The sequence below is a fragment of the Myxocyprinus asiaticus genome, chromosome 43, assembly GCF_019703515.2.
Source record: "Myxocyprinus asiaticus isolate MX2 ecotype Aquarium Trade chromosome 43, UBuf_Myxa_2, whole genome shotgun sequence".
Taxonomy (NCBI): Eukaryota; Metazoa; Chordata; class Actinopteri; order Cypriniformes; family Catostomidae; genus Myxocyprinus; species Myxocyprinus asiaticus.
This window is the reverse complement of record NC_059386.1, coordinates 25,601,812-25,625,053: the sequence shown is the minus strand read 5'-3', so window position 1 is coordinate 25,625,053 and position 23,242 is coordinate 25,601,812. Positions and strand designations below refer to the sequence as shown.

Here is a 23,242-nt window from a genome sequence, read left to right as displayed (position 1 = left end):
AATTCAATATTCTGAAAGAGAGTGAAAGCAAGACAGAGTCTCGGGTAAGCTGACCCGCCAGCATCTCCGTAAAGAGAGCTAATCACTCTGGCAGCCATTTGCGGAGTGCCGTGGAAGTTCTACAAATTTGGAAGTCAGTATTGATTTGACGTAATTGTGCACTAATTTTAGCTGGCCGGAGTCTGCAGAGGCTCAACATGGCCTGGTGTTCCGAGGAGAGAGAAGGTTAGTGGCAGCTCAGATAAATTAGTTCAGATGAAATGGTAGACTCATTTGCTCAGAGCTTGATGAATGTGGGAGCATAAAACCATGCTGCTAAGTCTGTGGATGCGGACACACAAATTAATCGTCCCTATATGTACTTTTAGAGATTACATTCTTGATACCTTATGTTATGAATCTGTTCACAAAATTAATCGGGTTGTCACAGACTCTATAGATTATAATTCCCTTCTATTTTCATATGCTTCCAAGCATCAAACTCGTTAATAAAATTAACTCAGAGTTAGAGCCTTGGTGCTCTTGTGGGCAATGCAGGTTCTAGTCCAGCCTGCAACATGCACCAATCCCCTCTATCTTCCCCAAATAATTTCCTGTCACTCTCGACTATTCATCGAATAAAAGAGGCAAATAAGAGAAACTCGGGGGTCAGATACAATACCTTCAGCTTTGAAGGCAAGTTTTGTTTAAGGGCGATCCAGGTCAGTAGAGCTCATGGAGATTTTTGCCTCCAAGGTCTGCAGTGCCAAGTCTATGCTCCCCCACAGAAACAGGAGCTATTTATAACCATTCCCCCACCCTTTTTCAATCTCTGTTCCGGCTGGACCATAAGAGAAAAACACTGTTTAAACTGGTGTGCTTTTGATGCCACCAGATAGTCTGTGTTGTGTGGTTAAAAGGGGTGGAACTGACAGATTGGGTGTGTATGTCTGTGTACATGTATGTGTGCATGTGTGTGTGAATGGTGTAAAATTGAATATATATATATATATATATATATATATATATATATATATATATATATATATATATATATATATATATATATATATATATATAAAGCTGTTTGTATGCATATACAGTATTTGTGTATTCTTTACAGTTACTATGTGAAAACACTAAACCTGTGAAAAAGTACAAAAAAGAAACTATTTTGTGTGTAGTTTGTTGTAACTGCAGTTGTCACAATCTATTTTCTCTGAATCTGAGGAAAGTTGAGCTAAACTCATATGTCACATGGCATATTATAGTCTAAGAGACCCAATTTTTGGTCATAATTTTGACAAAATGTGAACTAACTGAGATTGCATTTTCTTGGAAGGGTATTTGATATTTAAAAATGTTTTAATAGAAATTAAATGAATATTTAAAAAAGTGAATGCAGCAAGGTTTGAGTGAGGGTTAGGTTAATGGGTTAGGGGTAGAGGATAGAAAATATAATTAGCTCGTTTACAAACGATAGTAGTCAATGCAAATGTTCCTTCCATGTTAGAAAAATAAAAGTGTGTATGTGTCTTGCAGTGTGATCATGCCAGATGCCCTGGCCATCCGTTTGAGCTGGTAGCAGAATAAGAGAGAATGGCAGATAATCTATGCTGAGCTGTGGCAGTATCCGCAAAGTCACGCGCACGTTACACACACACACTTCTAGGAAGCCGTACACTCTCTTAACCTCCTGGTGGTGCTCTGTCTGATTCAGAGCTCTGAAAGTTTAAAAATTGACATTAGTTCCTGCTGGATTTCAGGGGTAGACGTGGACCCGTGCCGAGAGAGAGAAAAAGAGAGAGAGAGAGGCAAGTTTAATTGCTCCATCTGCAAGAGGGCTGCAGAACTTGGCCCTGCCTGGGCTGATCCAGATGTTTTCCGGCAAGAAACATCTGAAAATGTTTAATTTCTTTCCCATAGGAGTGAAAAGTCTGTTACATGTTTGATATTTACAGTGGCAACTGCCCTATTCCATCCATCAAGGCCTACAGTCTCAGGGCTGCAGATTTAAAGCTTTTATTTGATGTTCCGCTGCTGGAAGACCAAACACACAACACTTGTGAACATGTAAACAGCACAGGAGTTCAAAATCTTCTCAATGGATAAAAGCAATACTGTTGATTCATACCACATTGTTTTTGGACGCGGGGTACTGCCTCTTTGGTAAGGCCTGCGCTGTTAGCTCAGAATGACTGAAATAAAAACTGAATAACAGTTGTAACTTTTGGCAGGTTTGCAAAAGTCAGATGAGATTTCGAAGCTAATTCAGATCATATTAGTTTTTACTTTAAACCACATCAGCCTTAATGTTGTGTTCTACAATTTTGAGGAACATATTTTGAGGAACATGGTTCTTAGTTCTAGACTTTTGAGGAACCATTTCAGGCTCTGATTTCTAGAATTTTGAGGAACCGTTTCAGGGTCGGAGTTCTTGAATTTTGAGGAACCCTTTCAGGTTCTGAGTTCTAGAATTTTGAAAGACCATTTCAGGCTCAGAGTTCTGAAATTTTGAGAGAGCGTTTCAGGCTCTGAGTTCTAGAATCTTGAGGGACCATTTCAGGCTTTGATTTCTAGAATTTTGAGGAACCCTTTCAGATTCTGAGCTCTTCAATTTTGAGGTACTCTTTCATGCTCTGATTTCTCGAATTTTGAGGAACCTTTTCAGGTACTGAGTTCTAGAATTTTGAAGGACCATTTCAGGCTCATAGTTCTGAAATTTTGAGAAAGCGTTTCAGGCTCTGAGTTCTGGATTTTGAGGAAGTGTTTTAGATTCTGACTTCTAGAGTTTTGATGACACTTCAGTTTTGGATTTCTATAATTTGGAACCCTTTTTAACCTTGATTTCTAGTGTTTTAGGGACCATTTAATGTTTTGAGTTCTAGAATTTTTAGGAAGCCTTTCAGGTTCTGTGTCCTAGAATTTTGACAAACACTTTTAGGCTCTGAGTTCTGTCATTTTTAGGAAGTGTTTCAGACTTCTAGAATTTTGATGAACCAGTTTAGGCTCCAATTTCTAGAAATTTGAGAAACATTTTCATGCTCTGAGTTATAGAATTTTCTGATGCTCTGCATTAACCATCAAAATACAAAATTCCAGCTAACCTGTGTAAAAAAAAATAAATAAATAAAAAAAAAAATCTGTTTTTACTTTTTAGCAGCTCCTGAATTACTGTATACAGGCCATACTGATTTGGGTCCTTGTTTCCTGTCAGGCTTGACCCAGTTTGTTAGATTTGGCCCAGTTGGGCCTGGCTGCATGCTGGTTCTACAGCACGCTGTCATCAGTACTCTGTCATCATCAGAGTTGCTCTGGGGGGAAAGTGCTGCCATGGCATTTTATTATTTCTATATATGGTTCACCACACCCTACTGTAGAGAATCTATCTGTCACCCTGATACCTTGATCCAAGATATTTTTTCTGCCTTTGTCAAATTCTTTAGGCACTGATATATTCCTCTCGTGACTTTCAAACCTTGTGAAATGTTATGCTTGGTGGAAATATGTTTTCCATATATACGTTATTCCTAAAATAATTTGTATGTTGACAAGACAGTATCAGGGTAGGTTTTCATAAAATCCTGACAGGAGGCAGTTGGACAATGTATCATAATCTGCCCAGAATGACCACAGCTGTGTGTGTATTCAGATTAAGAGAGATCAGTGTCTTTATTAGAGCCAAATAAAGTTAAGAGCCTGTATTACTCTTTTTCACCTCTCTTACGCTCTCTTTCATTCCCTATTGTTGTGTGTTATGACACTGGGTTTGCACTGAGTTTGTTCCAGCTGTTATACAATGGTATCGTCAGTAAAGGGTCAACAGTGTCAACTGTGGAAACGAACGATTTGAAGACAGTCTTACTTTTTTGGAATAACTGGAATTACTCCAGCGATATTTATTCAAGGTATTTACATTGATATTAGTGTTTCATATGTCATTAGATTGCCTGTTTAAAGGAATAGTTCCCTCCCAAAATGAAAATTTTGAAATAATTTACTCACCCCCATGTCATTCCAAACCATATAACTGACTTGATCTTCCTTGGAATACATGTTGAAGAATGTACTGGTTGCTCCTTTCCGTGCAGTTACAATGAATGGCAACTGAATTTTTCAAGCTTCAAAAAGAATGCAAAAACACCATAATGTACTCATCAACACTCAAGTTATATGATAGCTTTTTGGTGAGAAATGGAGCAAAATTAAGGTTGTTATTTAATGAAAAACTTGACATCTGCCCTAGCTCTCCATGATTTGTTAGAGAAGTAGTGATGTCTGATTCATAAGAAAATATTTTAGTTTTGTGAATCATATCAACTGATTCTTTGAAAAGATTTGACTCAAAAGAAAGATATATTCACTCAAGTTCATGTGTTCCACAGAAGAAATTCAAACAGCTTTGCAGTGACACAGCAGCCATATCACCTTGTAGCTCACTGAAGCTAAGCAGGGTTGAGCCAGGTCAGTACCTGGATGGGAGACCTCCTGGGGAAAACTGAGGTTGCTGCTGGAAGAGGTATTAGGGAGGCCAGCAGGGGGTACTAATGCCCCAGTATAGTGATGGGGACACTATACTGTAAAAAGGCACCGTCCTTCGGATGAGATGTTAAACTGAGGTCCTGACTTTCTGTGGTCATTAAAAATCCCAGGACATATCTTGTAAAGGGTAGGGGTGTTACCCTGGTGTCCTGGCAAAATTCCCCCCTTGGCCCTTCTCAATCATGGCCTCCTAATAATCCCCATCCATTTATTGGCTCTAAAACTTTACCAACAGCTGGTGTGTGGTGAGCGTACTTGCGCACTATGGCTGCCGTTGTATCATCCAGGTGGATGCTGCACACTGGTGGTAGTTGAGAAGAGTCCCCTGTTCACTGTGTAAAGCGCATTGAGTGTAGTGTCAGAAAAGCTCTTTATAAATGTAATGTTCATTCATACATTCAATCACATGAGTGTGAGTAAATAATGACAGAATTCCATAAACAATTCCATTCAAATGTATGTGCATTGCCTTTATGATTTGTAATGTCAGTGATCATACACATTTAGGCAGATTTACAGTTCAAAGTTTGTGGGTGGCACCTTCAGTGACTGTTACCACCATTTTGTAAATCATCTATCTTCAGGAAATTATGAAGTCCTTTCCTGCAGTGGGAGCCGTAACCCAGATACAGTATGTAATTTGCCCATACGTACACGTCTGCAGCGCTCTATATTAAGGCCAAAGTTCTTCTCATTATCAGAGTCCCTCATTAGGCCTACCTGTTTCTGTCATCTCATGCTCACAGGGATTTGGATTTATACCTGATAATTACCTTCTATATAAAGCGTACCAGAAACGGCCCGTGCGTGTACACACCTGAAGCTTGCCCCCAAAATGCATCGACCCAGCGCTTGAAAAATATCACATGCATCAAAATATGAATGATTCACTATATTTGAATTAAGATGGTCATGGTTACGTACTGTATGTGGCAAACAATACAGTGGCCCCAAAAAGTATTTTGGACACTTAAAGCACTAAAATATGAATGTCTCTGCATTAGTAACAAAACCAAGTGAAATGTAGCACAAACACACTTTTCAAGCAAAACATTTTCAGAAAAATAAGTTAGGATTTTGACTTGTAAAACAATAAATGTATTGTTTAAAATTTAAATAAAAAGTATTTGGGCACTTTATTTTTGTCAAACGTTAGTGGAACATGTCTATATTTGATATGATGAACTATGACTTTATACATGCACTGAAAATGACTGAGACCAGCTGGTTATAAGTAATTGCAAAAATGTTCAGTTAGTTCAGTGAAAACGTCTAGCATACTTTGTTTGTAGATGCCACTTGGTTTGAAATATTGTTGTCTTTTTATTCTGTTAAAAGTGTGACTTATGCATGCAAAAGTGTCCAAAACGTTTTTGGGGCCACCCTACGCGTAATGTGTGTGTGAGTTCAGAATCTTAGGAGGATTTGAAATGTGCTGTTTTTCCAAGTCAGTGCTACAGTTTTCCATATGGGCATCTTTAATGAACTCGTCATTGCTTCTGATGTATGCTAATTTGAGCCTGGCAGATAATGCAATTACAGAGCCTGCAGATTCAGTTACTGTGTTTTTTTCTTTGTTTTAGGTTGACGCCTTGAATAAAAGAAGTAAAGAATCAGAGGCTGCTTTCCTCAACGTGTACAAGAGATTAATCGATGTCCCAGGTATGTCTCGGCTCGCTCTTTGTTGGCTGCACACACACAAGTGCACTAACACACACTGTTTCACTGAGGCGAGTATACTGTAAACACATCAGTCATATTTATGAGACCTCCGTCTCTAGTGTCTAAAACACACACACACACGCACACAGGCCGTCTTAATGACTTCTACGGCTTTAGAGACTCGCACTGTTCCAAACCCACACACAGAGAGACGAGAGAAACTTGGATTCTAATAAAATCCAAGTTCATTGCCCCACACCTTTTAATCTTCTGAATTGGCTTTATAACTGAGATAATGGCCCCTGGATCCTCAGTTTTTGTTTGGTAATGCTCCGATGTGTAGATCTATAATAAGTTAATGGTGCTGCAGAAGTTCATGTGACATCTTTAGCTCACCCGCTCAATAGAGATCTGATCTAGAGTGAACGGTGTGTGTTTCAAGGGTGCAATCTTCCTAAGAAGTGTGGATAATGTATCATAAGCCCTGTTAAAGACCTTCTGAAATCTTTCTTTCTTTCTTTCTCCCCCTCTTTTCTTTCTTTCGCTATTTTTTTCATTTATTTCGCTCTTTCATTTTTCTTTTGCTCTTTTATTTTGCTCTTTTATTTCGCTTTTATTTTTTTTTTTATTTCTCTCTCTTTCTCTCTTTTTCTTTCTCTCTTCTTTCTTTCGCTCTTTTTTTATTTAGCTCTCTTTTCCTCTTTCTCTTAATTTCTTTAACTTTTTATTTAGCTCTTTCTTTCTTACGCTCTATTCCTTTTTTCACTCTTTTTATTGCTTCGCTCTTTCTTTCTCTTGCTGTTTTTTTATTTCACCTCTTTCTTTCTCTCTTTTTTTCTTTTGCTCTCTTTTTTCTATCTTTCGCGCTTTCATTTCTATCTTTCGCTCTTTCTTTCTGTCTTTTTTCTTTCGCTCTTTCTCTTTCTTTTGATTTCCTCTTTTTTGCTCTTCCTTTCCCTGTTTCTCTTTTTTCCTTTCGCTTTATTTCGTTCACTTTTGATTTTCTCTTGCTGTTTCTTTTTATTTCACCTCTTTCTTTCTCTCTCTCTTTTTTCTTCCTTTTGCTCTCTTTTTTCTATTTATCGCGCTTTTCTATCTTTCGCGCTTCATTTCGCTCTTTCGGTCTTTTTTCTTTCGCACTATTTCTTTTTATTTTTCCTCTTTCTATGCTCTTCCTTTCTTTCCCTATTTCTCCTTTTTTCCTTTCGCTTTTTGTTCACTCTTGATTTTCTCTTGCTGTTTCTTTTTATTTCACCTTTATTTCTTTTGCTGTTTCTTTCTTTTTTCTTTCTTTTCTTTTCTTTCTTTCTCTCCATTTCTTTTGCTCTTTTTATTTATTTCATTCTTTTGCCTGTGTAGTGACTTCTTTTCCCATTCAAAAAAGACTCTTTTATATGCATATATTTTTTACAGGTTAATTTTGTCACCTTTTAGGGAGTAAAATATGACATCAAAGCTTACAGAAGTGGACTAAAAGTCACAAAACACCAGTTTGTTTAAGCATAAGTGTGATGTAGCATGAGTGGAGTGTGTCTGCAATTGTGTTTTCAACTCTTGGCTGAACTGGAGTTGAGTATCTGCCTGGGAGGCCTCCAGACCCCCCTGCAGATGCGCGCACACAGCATATACACATAGCTCTAATTGGGTAACACGCCCACAACAGCGGAGCGACAAGGAGGCAGACAGACAGTGCCGCCTGGACCTGTTGGAGCAAGTTTGACTGTCTACCTGCACAACCACTTAGTACATCCCTAAATTACCACAATGCTGTGGTCTGGAGATCCCGGGCCAGTTCACCCCTGTGTCTATGTTGGGATACGTGTGTGCATGTTTTTGACTTCAGTACTATATAGATATATATGCATAACATGTGAATGTGTATGTTTTAGAGTGTAAGCATGCATGTGTGTGTGTTTGTGTTGGTGTGGGAGGTCTAGTCTAGGAATGTCTGTCTCTATCTGTGAAATCTGGAGCTTGTCCAGTCCTGTCTGTGTGTCTGTAAATGTGATCACAGCATGACAAATTATCTCTTGATAGTTACACTGGTATACTTTGTAGGCCTGTACATGTGTGAGCATTTGTGGTGTGTGTGTGTTAGTGGGAATGTTCAGGAAGTGTTCATCACACCTTTATGCCAACATTTACTGTAGCTTCTTTCTCAAGACTTTGGTTTCCTGACAATATAAATACATTAACATATCATTTTTGAATGGATAACGTTTGTTCACAGCCATTGTAAAAAAAAAAAAGCAGATATATGCACACCTATGATCACACCTCAAATTAGTGTGCCAAGTCTATATATTTACAGTATTACAGACAGTTAGGCTAATTAACTATATTCCTTGGCGAAAGAATTGTTTACACTGGTTAATTGTGGTAAAACACATACAACGTGTGTGGCTTATAGATATCTAGATTATTTTTATGATTATTTATGCTTGGGGTTTGTATATTATAGTGACCACAGCTCTCAGAATGTTCAGTGCTTTTTATTGTACTAAAATGTAAATATCAAACTCCCCCAGTGCAGTTTCAGGGCTGTTTGTAACCATAATAATGATGGACCAATATATCGTCCAGGCCTGCAAATCAGCCAATATTTGGCCATTTTGCGATTTAATAAACAATTTTGTTTAATGTTTTGGTGAGTTTTCTAAATATTGTGTAAAATAAGTGTTCAGATTTCAGCCAAACTGTGTACATTTTATGAAGCTATTAATTAATTAATTAATATATATATATATATATATATATATATATATATATATATATATATATGCATCTATCTAGAGAGCATCGGTCATCCTGCTCTCTAGATATCTACATTAGCCATTGAAAAACCCACATTGGTCAACATTTAATCTAGAGTAAAAGGCCTATTTGACTTTAAAGTATTTAAAGGTTTGTTCTTAAGGTTTTTTAGGTGAAATTGTCCTATACTTGACCTAATTGTGGCTTCAAAAAACTTCTAAACTGAATAAATTGTGCTTGCCATATTTGAATTTGAATTGGCTGGTAATCTCGGTCACATGACAGTCACGTTTACGTTTGAGTGACACCCCTCGAGCTGAACCGAACTGGCAGTTTCCACGGCTACAGAAGGGAACGCACCATGACAGCAGTTCATTCAGACTTCCTCTTTGCCATTTTTAGATATGACACACACTCACGCACCACACAGGTACATCACACATACACACTCCATCAGCGTTTCCTGTACATTCAGCTGTGAGTACACTGAGAGGGAGGTACGTGTGCCAAATCTGCAATCTTGTCTGTAGCATAAAGAACGTGTACAGGAATAGTCGACCCAAAAATTACAAATCTGTCACTGTGTACTCCCCTTCATGTCATTCCAAACCTCTATGACTTTCTCTCTTCTGAGGGACACAAAAGGTGCATTTTTGAAATTTATGCACTTATTCTCTGATAATCTTCCCCTCCAGTGGGCTGTTCAACCAAAAATGAAAATTCTTTAATCATTTACTCACACTCATGCCATGCCAGATGTGTATGACTTACTTTCTTCTGCTGAATACAAATGGAGATTTTTTTAGAAGAATATCTCCGCTCTGTAGGTCCGTACAATGCAAGTGAATGGTGACCAGACATTTGAAGCTCCAAAAATCACATTAAGGCAGCATAAAAGTAATCCATACAATTTAAATATTTATCTGTTTCTCTGCCACACCTATCATATCGCTTCTGAAGATATGGATTTACTATATGAACTTATGGATTACTTTAATGCTGCCTTAATGTGAGTAAATGTTGAGAGAGTTTTCATTTTTTGAATCAACTATCCCTCTAATTGCTATACCGGATAATTGAAACGGTAAACTGAACTCGACAAACAAATCATTCAGAACTGTTTTGTGAACTGGATCAACCGATTCTTTTAAAAAAGGTGACTCAGGGTGCCTGGGTAACCCAGCGAGTATTGACGCTGGCTACCACCCCTGGAGTCGCAAGTTCGAATCCAGGGCGTGCTGAGTGAGTCCAGCCAGGTCTCCTAAGCAACCGAATTGGCCCGGTTTCTAGGGAGGGTAGAGTCACATGGGGTAACCTCCTCGTGGTCACGATTAGTGGTTCTCGCTCTCAGTGGGGCACGTGGTAAATTGTGCATGGATCGCGGAGAGTAGCATGAGTCTCCACATGCTGTGAGTCTCCGCGGTGTCATGCACAGCGAGCCATGTGATAAGATATGTGGATTGACTGTCTCAGAAGTGGAGGCAACTGAGACTTGTCCTCCGCCACCCGGATTGAGGTGAGTAACCGCGCCACCACGAGGACCTACTAAGTAGTGGGAATTGGGCATGCCAAATTGGGAGAAAAGGTGGATAAAAATGTAAAAAAAACACGATTTGTTTACTAATCAGAAACGCCACTTCTCTCATAAAGTCTTGTGTGTGCCAAGAAGAGCTGGGGTGTATGTCAAGGTTTTCAGCTAATAGCAACTAAAAGTTATCAAATGACTTCCAAAGTTTTGTATTGCTTATGGACCACCTTTATGGCTTTTTTTGTTTTGTTTAGTAGTTTTTGTCATTTTTAAACCTGGCTGTTCCAGTTCTCAATCAATTTAATTTTATGCTGAAAAGTGGCCAGGGTATTCTTCTAAAATTCAACTAAAGAAATTAAGTGATATGGGTTTGGAGCAACATAAATGTAAGTAAATGATAACGACAGAATTTTAATTTTTGTGTCAACAAGTACTTGACAAAAAAAATTTCTGTTCTTTTCCAGTTTTTCCAGTCTCTCTCTTGCTTTCTGTCTTCGTTCTCTGATTTCTCGCTCCAATCTCTCTCTTTCCCTCCCATATTCCAGAGGGGCTAATAAAATAGTTTGATTACATAATTAACTTGGCTGTCTCATTAAGGAAAATCAATGAGAACAGGGTCATAATTAGTCATATAGCAATTAGCATGTGAGGGGGACAGACAGTGATGAGTGTGTGTTATAATGTCTTATACCACGTGTCTGTTGAATGCTTGATTCTGATTGGTTCATGGACGTTCTGAGGTATGCAATTATTTTTCAAGGAAATGCACGGCTATACAGTAGTTCCAGGTCTTGACCGTATAACGGTTACATATCACTTCACCAATTTATTTCAGTTATTTCAAAGCGCCCTACAGCCTACACAACAAAATAACAAATTAAAATAAAGTCATTGGTTAAAGTAAATCAGTTAAGAACGTCAAGACAATGTCTAAAATATCCTACATTTATTTCAATTTCGGTTAAAAAGAGCCCACGCGCTCCATCGTCTCCCCCGCAGATACACACGCTCACGCACTCGTGTGCGCAAACGCTCACGCACACATACGCTCGCTGGCACGCACGCACACACACACACACTCTAACTTGTTACTCCAGTAAGTGCTCCAGTACAGCAGCGCAAGCCTCCGTTGCTAGTTCTGAAGTGACGTTTTTTAATTAGCAACGAAGGCACGGACTGTATTAAAGTAAGACGATGAATCCATGACGGAAGAAAGTAGTTCCTCTCATAAGAGCGTTTTAGGGTCGATAACTAGAAAATGTCTTGAGATAAAACCCTGAACGATGTCTTAAGGTGTGGTAACCGTGGTATAAGCGGAATAACTGACTCCGGCCCGTTGAATTGTTGAAAAATAATGCACACCGCTGCGCGTCATGACCGCATTACCACCTCGGGTGTGCATTATTTTTCAACAATTCAGCAGTCCGGAGTCAATTATTCCTTACTTAGTCTTTTAGTGCTTGACCCCACTTTCACTTAACATCGCTTTCCATTTGTGATAGCAACAAATTAACACCCTGTCAAATATGAATTGGAATAACTTTTTTTACAACCTGCTAACCTAAAATTCTTGCAGCTGTTGATATATTGTGGCTCTTATGATTTTTTCGACATCAATCTTATGAACTATGATTGTTGTCGGTATTTGATTGGATGAATAGATTTGTCGATTTGACTTGGTTTAATGGAGGTACCAGATGTTACCTCCGTTGATGTTTTTTTTTTTTTTTTTTTCAAAGATCAACATTTTTGGTTTAAATTTATAAAATGTGTAAGGATAAGTACACATAACAAAAAAACTGTTCTGTTTTTTTTTTTTTACCATTTTTAAATACCTCTTAGTCTTCACCTTGATTTTTAGAAGTACAAATATCCAATGTACTGTAGTCTCTCAATTAATGAGGTTATAAAAGTTGCATGCAAAATAATTATAAAAAAAATGTAAATAGTTTTTGATGGAGTATAGCTTGTCGCGCTGCAAGACTTTAACTTTCCAATGGATTTCATATAATTTACCACATTCATATACCATGGTATTTACATTTATTTATTTGTCAGTTTTGCAGTGCATTCAAGGTACACATTTTTAGGCATACATCATTATGGGTGTCCCCTGGGAATTGACCTTGCTTTTGTATTGAATTGACATGGTATTTCAAAGAATACTATGGTATTACCATAGTACATGTCCAAATAAACATGGTATTTGCACAGTACCTTGTTCAAAAATCAATGGTAATTCCATGAAACTTTTGGTACTTTTTCGTTTGTGTGATTTCAGCAGAGCAGAAGTTATATCGAGGTGCTCCTGGAACTTAGTGTGGATTTATTGGCGTGTTTTGGCTTGGTTTGTTTTTCTAGTTAACATTTTTAGCTGTGGTTGGCAATCCGCAGAAATGCTAAAACACTTTTAGCAATTTAGTTGAGCTGCACATAGACTGGCCCACACTGATCTCAATAAACTCATCTCTCACTTACTGAATCAAACCTTTACCTACTGTGACCACGGTATAGCCAATGTTCTGACCTGTATTTGTGTTTGTGTGTGTCTTCAGATCCTGTCTCAGCTCTGGAGGCAGCTCAGCAGCTCCAGGTGACTGTACGGAAGATGCATGACTTAGAGACAGAAAATCAGAGGCTCAAAGACACACTACAAGAGTACGAACGTGAGATCGCAGAGGTTAAAAACCAAGGTAATCACCCATGGCTTCTCGATGTTATTTCACCTGAAAATGTTAGCATGTTTTTCCACGAAACCAAATCTCAGGAATTCTATTAATCTTGCAATTCACCATTTATAGACAACATGAATTTACTATTACTCCTTAATAATTGTCCTTTCTCTTATCGTGCATAATTAGCTTGTGTTATAGTAAAGATTTTTTTTATAAAACATATACTTTCTCCACCTCCGTAACAACATTTTTGCTGACATAATCAAGGCCATGTGGGCAGAGAAAAATATTATCCAATTAGACACTAATGAGCCAAAACATAATAAGGTTGATCATCTCCTAACAAGGCCACATGTTAATGTCTGGGTAGATTAGATGGTAAGCGAACAGTCAGTTCTCGTAGTCAACGTGTTGAATGCAGGAGAAATGGGCATGAGTAAAGACCTGAGTGACTTTGACAAAGGCCAATTGTCATGGCCAGATGACTGGGTCAGAGCATCTCTGAAACAGCAAGGCTTGTGCTCCCGGTCAGCAGTGGTGGGTACCTACCGACAGTGGTCCAAGGAGGAACAAACCACAAACCGGTGACAGAGTGTTGGGCGCCCAAGCCTCATTTATGTGGAAGGGCAACGAAAGCTATCCTGTCTGGTCCGAACTGGCACAAGTCACAGAAAATTTTAATGATGGTTACAGAAGGAATGTGTCACAACACGCAGTGCATCGCACCTGCGGTGTATGGGGATGCGTAGCCGCAGACTGGTCAGACTGCCCATGATGACCCCTGTCCACCGTCGAGAGCGACTACAATGGGCACGCGAGCATCAGAACTGGACCTTGGAGCAGTGGAAGAAGGTCGCCTTGTCCGATGAGTCCCCCTTTTTTTTTTTACATCACGTGGACAGCCGTGTACGTGTGCGCCGTTTACCTGGTGATGGCATCAGGATGCACTGTGGGAAGATGACAAGCCGGTGGAGGGAGTGTGATGCTCTGGGTAATGTTCTGCTGATAAACCCTGGATCCGGCCATTCATGTGGACATCAATTTGACATGTGCCACCTACCTAAACATTGTTGCAGACCAGGTACACCCCTTCATGGCAATGGTATTCCCCGATGGCAGTGGCCTCTTTCAGCAGGATAATACGCCCTGCCACACTGCACACATTGTTCGGGAATGGGTTGAGGAACATGATGAAGAGTTCATGATGTTGCCCTGGCCTCCAATTTCCCCTAATCTCAATCCGATTGAGCATCTGTGGGATGTGCTGGACCAACAAGTCCGAACCATGGCGTCTCCACCTCGCAACTTACAGGACTTGAAGAATTTGCTGGTAATGTCTTGGTGCCAGATACCACAGGACACCTTCAGGGGTCTTGTTGAGTCCATGCCTCGGCAGGTCGGCGCTGTTTTGGCGGCACGCAGAGGACCAACAGCATATTAGGCAGGTGGTCATAATGTTTTGGCTCATCAGTCTATCATAGCTTACTTTTCGCCATCCAATCAGATCCCAAAGGATAAAATCAAGTCCTTGCCTACATTTTATCCTGCCAAAAATTCTGTTTCACGAAGAAATATGTCACATTATGGAAGGTAAATGCATTCTTTAAAGGTGACGTGTCTTTTTTTAAAATGTTAAAATATTTTCTTCTATCCAAGCTTAATATGCAGAGGCATCTATAAGTAAGCCATTTGTAGTATGATTTCCTAAAAAGTTTAAACACTGTGGGGTAAATTCACTTAACAGTTGTGCCACTTTTGCACGTTTCAGCGCAAACATTTGCATCTTTTTCACTAACCACCCAGCATCTAGTTTAACCAATGCAATCAGCACTGAAATTGTGCTGCGTCTTGAGTAACTGAAATCATTGTCATTCCTTTCCGTGCAAACACGACTCCTTTTTATGTAAATTATGCTTATTATGGATTGTGTTAAATTCACAAAAATTGAATAGCAATTTAGATTTTGCTATTACTGTCAGATAAGTAATTATATTAAAAAGATGTAATTCATCATATTAGGATCAAATGATGGAGATGATGTTATTATCTGGCTCTTATCCAGATGTGCGGTATAGTCAAGCGCACTTTCGTCATGCTAAAAAGAAGAATCAGGTTTCTGGATCACAGTAGTTAGTGGTGCTGTTCAGTCCTGCCAAAGTATGTCAGATAACAGTGGTCTGCTGCATCCTTTGCTATATAGGGTACAGAATCGGCCTGCAAGATCAAAATTGTGCATGCAAATTACATTCAGGAGTGATTTTGTGGGCGCTTTTGTGCAGTTGCCTGATCTGCATAATTTATTTAGTGAATCGGGCACTAAACCAGAGCAGACAGCGCGTGCAAATAACCAGTGTTTTTACCGGGCACATTCTTAGTGAATTCCCCTCTGTGGCTTAATCAAAACATTGCTCTGTTTGTTTGAGCATCCCAACCAGCCAACACAGCAACATTGATGCAATCAGTGACATGAGTTTGGGGTGGAGTGATCTGTTCGTTCGGGCCAATGGCAGACGGAAGTGTTCGGGAAACCAATTTGAATTTATTATTCATTAATTTTGCAATTCCATTTGTTGATGCTAGAGTTGCAAAAATAGCACGCTTCACCTTTAAGCACTCTTTTTTTTGTAAAACAGCATTTATCTGGACCAAGGAAATGAAATGAGTTGTACATATGTCATGTTGGCAGGCCTCCTAAGTCGTTGTACCCACATAGACTGGGTCCTATTTTTGTTCAAATGAGCTGTAGTCATCTGAGCTCTATTTATGTCCTACTGCTGTTTCTGCCAGATATATTTCCTGGTTTTTCTTTTTTAAACATAAAAGAGGAGGAGGGAACATTCCCTTGCAGTCTGCGGAATTCCCCTAATCGATAATCCGCTTCAATAACGGCAATATTTTATTTTGTCCCGCACTAGCCTTAGATGCCGCCACATGCAATCTCACGAGAACACACATACACGCATACTGTACACACACAGGTGTGTTTCCATCAGAGCGGTCCGCTAGGTAATCCTTCCTATTGGTACACGCTGATCTTTCTCAGGTCAGTGATCCTCCAGTCTTTCAGTGTTTAAAGTCCAGTTTAGCATTTAAGGGTCTAAAAGGGCTCTTGTGGGACTGCTGCTCATTGATTATGTGTCAGAGCTGAAGTGCTGGAGTTTAAATCACCGCAGATGGGTGTGCAGGAGATGGAGAGAGGAAGAAAAAGCTCTCTATCAGGGATATTTTGTGTGGATGTGTATGTGTATGTGTTTTCTCATGCCTACACACACAGGTTTTGCCTACATTGTGGGAACCTGCAAGGAAAATGGCTTGATAAACATACTAAATAATTACTTTAGCTTGGTGGGGACTTTCCTTTCACTTCTATTTTATTGTTGAGTTAATGATATTTTTTAATCAGATGCTGTTTGCACCTTGGTGCAAATAAAGGTAAATGCTATTTACACCCCAGTGCAAAAAGTGACAAATATTACTTGCACCCCTACCCTGTTACAAATAATGGCAGATACTATTTGCACCCCTATTTAAATACTAACATACAGTGTAGAGGCATCAATGCAGCATGTTTTTTTGTGTGTATTTAGAGTCCCACAGACCAACCCCTACCCCTAAACCTAACCCTGACCTTCCCCTTCTCTTAACCATGGTTGTACTACAGTAACCATAGTATCACTATGGTATTTTGTAGTAAAATCATAGTAACCACAAAATTAAACATGATTATTGTATTAACACCATATTACTGTAGTAACACACCATGGTTAATTGCATCAAAACTATGGTTTCCGCCAAAAAACATGGTTACTACAATATTACTATAGTAATACTAGCTATATATTCATTTTCTTTTTTATTATAAATATTATTAAATAAAATATTAAGAGTGGAGACAGGAAACAGAATGGGAAAAAGAGTGGGACAAAGGCGGAATTGAACCCAGGTCACCCGCACGAAAAGGTACATTCGCACCGCGTTATGACCCACACTGCTGCAGCGACGCTTACACTGCAGTTTGTTGTAAATTTCTGTGTTTCTACTAGATTATTGGGGTGCAAATAGCTGCACTTTGTGGCAGGTGCTATTTACAGTGCAAATAGTCACTCCATATTTTTTGTCCCCTAACCCTACTTCTAAATGTAACCCTTAGAGAAACCTTTTGCAATTTTTGATTCTCATTCAGATATTATTTAGAATGTTAAGAAAGCCATTCTCATCTGTTGACTGGTCCTCAATGTAGTTACATTTAGGTATACTGTCCTTGTTGGGGACATTTGGATTTAATTACTTTTTTAGATTAACTTACCCAACATTGATACACATGCACAAAGAGACACACTCATGAACAAATGCGCGCACACACACATGTACGTGCCTACATTCTTTTTCTTTTTCATGCCCTGATTGCCACACAGCTATAAAAACTATTCTCTTTCTCCTTTTCATTTTTTCTTTCCCGCAGAAGTTACTATTAAAGCACTTAAAGAGAAGCTGGAGCAGTATGAGCGTTCTCTGCAGGCCAAGAACACAGAGGAACCTCCTGATCAGGACCAGGACGGAACAGAAAGAGAGGAGAGAGACAACAAAGGGGAAAATCTTCCTAACAACTATGCAGACAAGGAGAGGTTAGCCTGGCTGATGCAGATAAACTGCACAGATCCCATACTGCATTAGTCATCATAATTATGTTATGAATTCATTAGCTATGTTTCGAAACCTAGTGAGCTGCCTGACTTTACATAATGTTGGGCTTCGTAGGCCTTACTAAATTCAACTTTTTTTATTTATTGATTTATAATTTCTACTCTCAAATTCTTCCGAATTCCTAAACCTATTAATTCTTAAATGTACATTTTAGACAGCATAATGATGCATACAGCTGAAAAATGCTGTCTAGTTAGGCAACTCACTAGGTTTTGAAACACTGCCTAGCATACACAGAGTACATTCTCTGTAGGTTATATTCCCACATCCCTGTCTGGGGAAAATTGTCAGCATTCACTCACCCTCATGTGTTTCCAAACCTGTGTGACTTTCTTGTATGGGTATGGAATAACATAATGGGTGAGTAAATGATGACAGAATTTTTATTTTTGAATGAACTATCCCTTTAAGTCTCTACATTAATATACATTTGCAGTGAAGTTGGACAGTTGACCACTGTTTTTTTAATTGTCCTCTGCGTGTCTCCATAGTCAGCCACAGCAGAGCCAGGATAGCAGGACAGAGGACTTGGACATGAAAACGCAGGTCTTACAAACAGGTTTGTGTTCACATGAGCTAATGTACTTACCAGCCCTCATTCACAGCCAAGGTGAATTAGGTGTAATAACAGAAGTGTTTCTGAAATTACGTACATGTAACTTTAAATCCATATCGAACGCCATCTTTAGGCCTGTTCAACTCCGCTGACAGGCATTTAATTTGTTCCACAGCACTTGAAACAACTCAGGCAGAACTCCACGAACTGAAGACAAAATATGATGAAGAATCCACAGCAAAGTGAGTTACTCATTTTATTTTGATGTGACACAGCAGGAGACAGTGAGGATTAGTGTTGAAACAGCTCGGATTCTCCCTTCTGTATTTCCACAACTGTCTGCTAGGCGTGCTGCGTCTTTGTCTCAACTTTACACACACAGACACTGTCGTTTACCCACATTTGCGTGCCCATACAGACACAGACAAACACACACACACACACATAGACACACACACAAACCTTTGATCCACACTAAAACAGCTCATAATCCTTCTGCAGACAGTTTTGATTATGGGGGAAAACACAGTGTGGTGAAATCACACCTTCATTCATGGAAAATTTGATTTTCAATAGGCCTCATTTTATGACCCGCCCATGCTGCTATTATGGCTACACTAGACAAAATAATGGATGAAATAGATCCTCAAAACCCACATGGATGCTCAGAGTTAATCAAAGGTCTTTGACTTAGGGCTATGCAAAATCTATATAATTTTGATTATATATTTGTCATGATATTGCCAAAATTCAGCAACTCGCAATGTTTTTTATGCGTTTAAAGTTTTCTGAGGTATAAGTGTAGTTATACCGGTTTCGCAATTCTTCCTTGTCTCGCGACTTGAGAGTATGAGAGTGGTAAGATAGAGATTTTTTAATAGTGATTTAAACTTTGTGTTAGTCCACCCCTGGAGTCGCGAGTTCGAATCCTGGGCGTGCTGAGTGACTCCAGCCAGGTCTCCTAAGCAACCTAATTGGCCCTGTTGCTAGGGAGGGTAGAGTCACATGGGGTAACCACCTCGTGGTTGCGATTAGGAGTTCTTGCTCTCAATGGGGTGCATGGTAAGTTGTGCGTGGATCGTGGAGAGTAGCATGAGCCTCCCGTGCTGTGAGTCTCCGCGGTGTCATGCACAGTGAGCCACGTGATAAGATGCGCGGATTGACAGTCTCCGAAGCAGAGGCAACTGAGTCTTGTCCTCCGCCACCCAGATTGAGGTGAGTAACCGTGCCACCACGAGGACCTACTAAGTAGTGGGAATTGGGCATTCCAAATTAGGAGAAAAGGGGATCATATTTAAAAAAAAAAAAAAAAAAAATTTGGTGTTAGAGTTGTTCAGTTTGATTCATTTGCTTGATTCAGTTCATACTGTCGATTTTCAGTGAATCGGTTCAAAACTGACTTAACCCATTCACCTCAGAAATGTTCACCTACAGTTGAAGTCAATTTACATACACTTAGTTTGAAGTCATTAAAACTCATTTTTTAACGACTCCACAGATTTCATATTAGCAAACTATCATTTTGGCAAGTTGTTTTGGACATCTACTTTGTGCATGACATAATTTTTCCAACAATTGTTTACAGACAGATTGTTTCATTTTTAAATGACTATATCACAATTCCAGTGGGTCAGAAGTTTACATACACTAAGTTAACTGTGCCTTTAAGCAGCTTGGAAAATTCCAGAAAATGATGTCAAGCCTTTAGGCAATTAGCCAATTAGCTTCTGAAAGGAGGTGTACTGAATTGGAGGTGTACCTTTGGATGTATTTTAAGGCCTACCTTCAAACTCAGTGCCTCTTTGCTTGACATCATGGGAAAATCAAAAGAAATCAGCCAAGACCTCAGAAAAAAAATTGTGGACCTCCACAAATCTGGTTCATCCTTGGGAGCAATATCCAAATGCCTGAAGGTATCACGTTCATCTGTACAAACAATAGTATGCAAGTATAAACGCCATGGGACCACGCAGTCATCATACCGCTCAGGAAGGAGACACATTCTATCTCCTAGAGATGAATGTAGTTTGGTGCGAAAAGTGCAAATCAATCCCAGAACAACAGCAAAGGACCTTGTGAAGATGCTGGAGGAAACAGGTAGAAAGGATCTATATCCACAGTAAAACGAGTCCTATATCGACATAACCTGAAAGACTGCTCAGCAAAGAAGAAGCCATTGCTCCAAAACCACCATAAAAAAGCCAGACTACAGTTTGCAAATGCACATGGGGACAAAAATCGTACTTTTTGGAGAAATGTCCTTTGGTCTGATGAAACAAAAATGTAACTGTTTGGCCATAATGACCATCGTTATGTTTGGAGGAAAAAGGGTGAGGCTTGCCAGCCGAAGAACATCATCCCAACCGTGAAGCATGGGGGTGGCAGCATCATGTTGTGGGGGGTGCTTTGCTGCAGGAGGGACTGGTGCACTTCACAAAATAGATGGTATCATGAGGAAGGAAAATTATGTGAATATATTCAAGCAGCTTCTCAAGACATCAGCCAGGAAGTTAAATCTCGGTCGCAAATGGGTCTTCCAAATGGACAATGACCCCAAGCATACCTTCAAAGTTGTGGCAAGATGGCTTAAGGACAACAAAGTCAAGGTATTGGAGTGGCCATCACAAAGCCCTGACCTCAATCCGATAGAATATTTGTGGGCAGAACTGAAAAAGCATGTGCAAGCAAGGAGGCCTACAAACCTGACTCCACCAGTTCTGTCTGGAGGAATGAGCCAAAATTCCAGCAACTTATTGTGAGACGCTTGTGGAAGGCTACCCGAAAAGTTTGACCCAAGTTAAGAAATTTAAAGGCAATGCTACCAAATACTAACAAAGTGTATGTAAACTTCTGACCCACTGGGAATGTGATGAAAGAAATAAAAGCTGAAATAAATCACTCTCTCTACTATTAATCTGACATTTCACATTCTTAAAATAAAGTAGTGATCCTAACTGACCTAAGACAGGGAATGTTTTCTACGATTAAATGTCAGCAATTGTGAAAAACTGAGTTTAAATGTATTTGGCTAAGGTGTATGTAAACTTCTGACTTCAACTGTAAATTACTAAAACACGTTGATTTAAACTTCAGTAGCAAAAATGCTTTTAAAGTTGGTAAGTTGTATTCATTTCTGTGAAGAAGTTCTAACTGTCTTTCAGTGAACCATTTCAAAACTGATTCAATATTTTGTTTGTGTCATCACTCAAATGTTTACTGAAGTCCCAGTGTAGCATTTTTTATTTATTAAGTTGTTATAATTAATCATAAAAATTAATTGCCACATTATTTTTAACTTGATTTTTACTGTATTTTACGTTAAACATTTGAAATCTACTTTGTAACAATAGCTGTTTATTTGCAATGATGGTTTCTCTGATTGGAAATAACAAATCACCCTTTATATACTATATATTGGATATATACAGACTGAAATTATATAAAGAGATGATCATTAGCTGTATTGTTCAGCCCTACTCTGAGTATCTAGAAACGATGGGATTCATCAACTGACATTTTGTGGGCGTTGAACATTGTATGAGCGTACTGTGATGTGTGATGGTTTATACATGCTCAAATGTGCCTTTTGTTTATGCACAATGTGTATAAATGTGTGTGCATGCATTGATCTGGGTCATGTGTGTGTGTTTGTATGCATGTCTGCGTGTGCATCTCCCACTCACTCTCCCTGTCATGTGGTCAGGGTTAGGTGGCAATTTCCTTGTCTTGCTGTCACTCCGGAATGCATCCTGTTGCAGAGCGCACTCGCTGCGGGCTGTTTCAGAACAGTTCTATGTGCTGGGAGTGGCAGAATTACACTACCTGTGATCAAAGCAAACCTTTCAACACTGTGCCTTTTGTCAAAGAGTTAAAGTTCTAAATTCAGAATTCAGAGTTCAAAGTTGTAATTTAAACTTTAAATTCATAGTTCTAAATGAAAAATTCAGAATTCAAGTTCGAAATTCAAAATTCTAAAATCTAAGTTAAAGGTTCTAAATGAAAAATTCTGAATTCAAAGTTTGTAATAAAAAATTCTGTAATCAAAGTTCTAGAGTCAGCATTTTTAGCCACCATTGAAGCATTCCGAATCAGCTAATGCACAAAAATGCTGTCTAGTCTGGCAGCTCACTTGGTTTTGAAACAGCAATAGTGTACACCGAATATGTCCAACCTGTCAGTGAAGTTTAGTCATTGACATGTAAGAAATATTATATAATGTCATTGCACCTAGCCTTTTAGCCAAAGACCCGGTGTTTCTTGAGCTGCAGTTAAACCGGAAGGTCACAGGCCATGGCAAGGTTTACTTCAGTTGGACATTTTTTTATAGGAAAGACACGCTTCTGATTCCACACTTGTTGCAGATGCAACACGGATTTAACAAAAGATAATTCTCACAGTCATGCGTGCACACGAATATTTGAATATGACCGTGTACACGCATACAAACGCAAACAAGCATGCTCATAGACAGACACACTCAAACAAAAACCCATCATGATGTTCTGTAACATTGGCCTGCTTCCAATCCGCCTGGTCTCTCTAGGGAACTGTTACAAAGAATGAATGCCTCCATTGAATGTCTCACCATCTCCTAATTCTGGCGTTCAAGCTTTTTTTCATCAGCATCAGCTTGATCCAAGTGCTACTGGAAAAAATTTTAAGTGCATCATTTACATATACGGTATATTTATACAACAGTTAGTTCTGCTTTTCTAATTTATTTAAGTACCTAATCCACATTTAAATTTAAGAATGACTTGCATTATATAGCAAAATATCATTTATTTTAAAGAAAACAGCACAGGCAAAACATTTAACAAATAGAAGCTTGTTATACTGTTT

At 39.0% G+C, this 23,242-nt stretch overlaps 1 protein-coding gene across 7 annotated transcripts in view; it reads left to right on the top strand.

Moving 5' to 3' along the window:
- Positions 1–23,242, top strand: part of LOC127433449 (homeobox protein cut-like 1) — a 180,552-nt gene that overhangs the window by 91,970 nt on the left and 65,340 nt on the right. For all 7 annotated transcript variants that reach the window (XM_051685369.1, XM_051685372.1, XM_051685367.1 and 4 more), the window contains exons 4-8: positions 6,105–6,183; positions 13,021–13,158; positions 17,603–17,765; positions 18,336–18,403; positions 18,576–18,642. In XM_051685369.1, the coding sequence (XP_051541329.1) occupies positions 6,105–6,183; positions 13,021–13,158; positions 17,603–17,765; positions 18,336–18,403; positions 18,576–18,642 (515 nt within the window). The remainder of the gene's footprint in view (positions 1–6,104; positions 6,184–13,020; positions 13,159–17,602; positions 17,766–18,335; positions 18,404–18,575; positions 18,643–23,242) is intronic.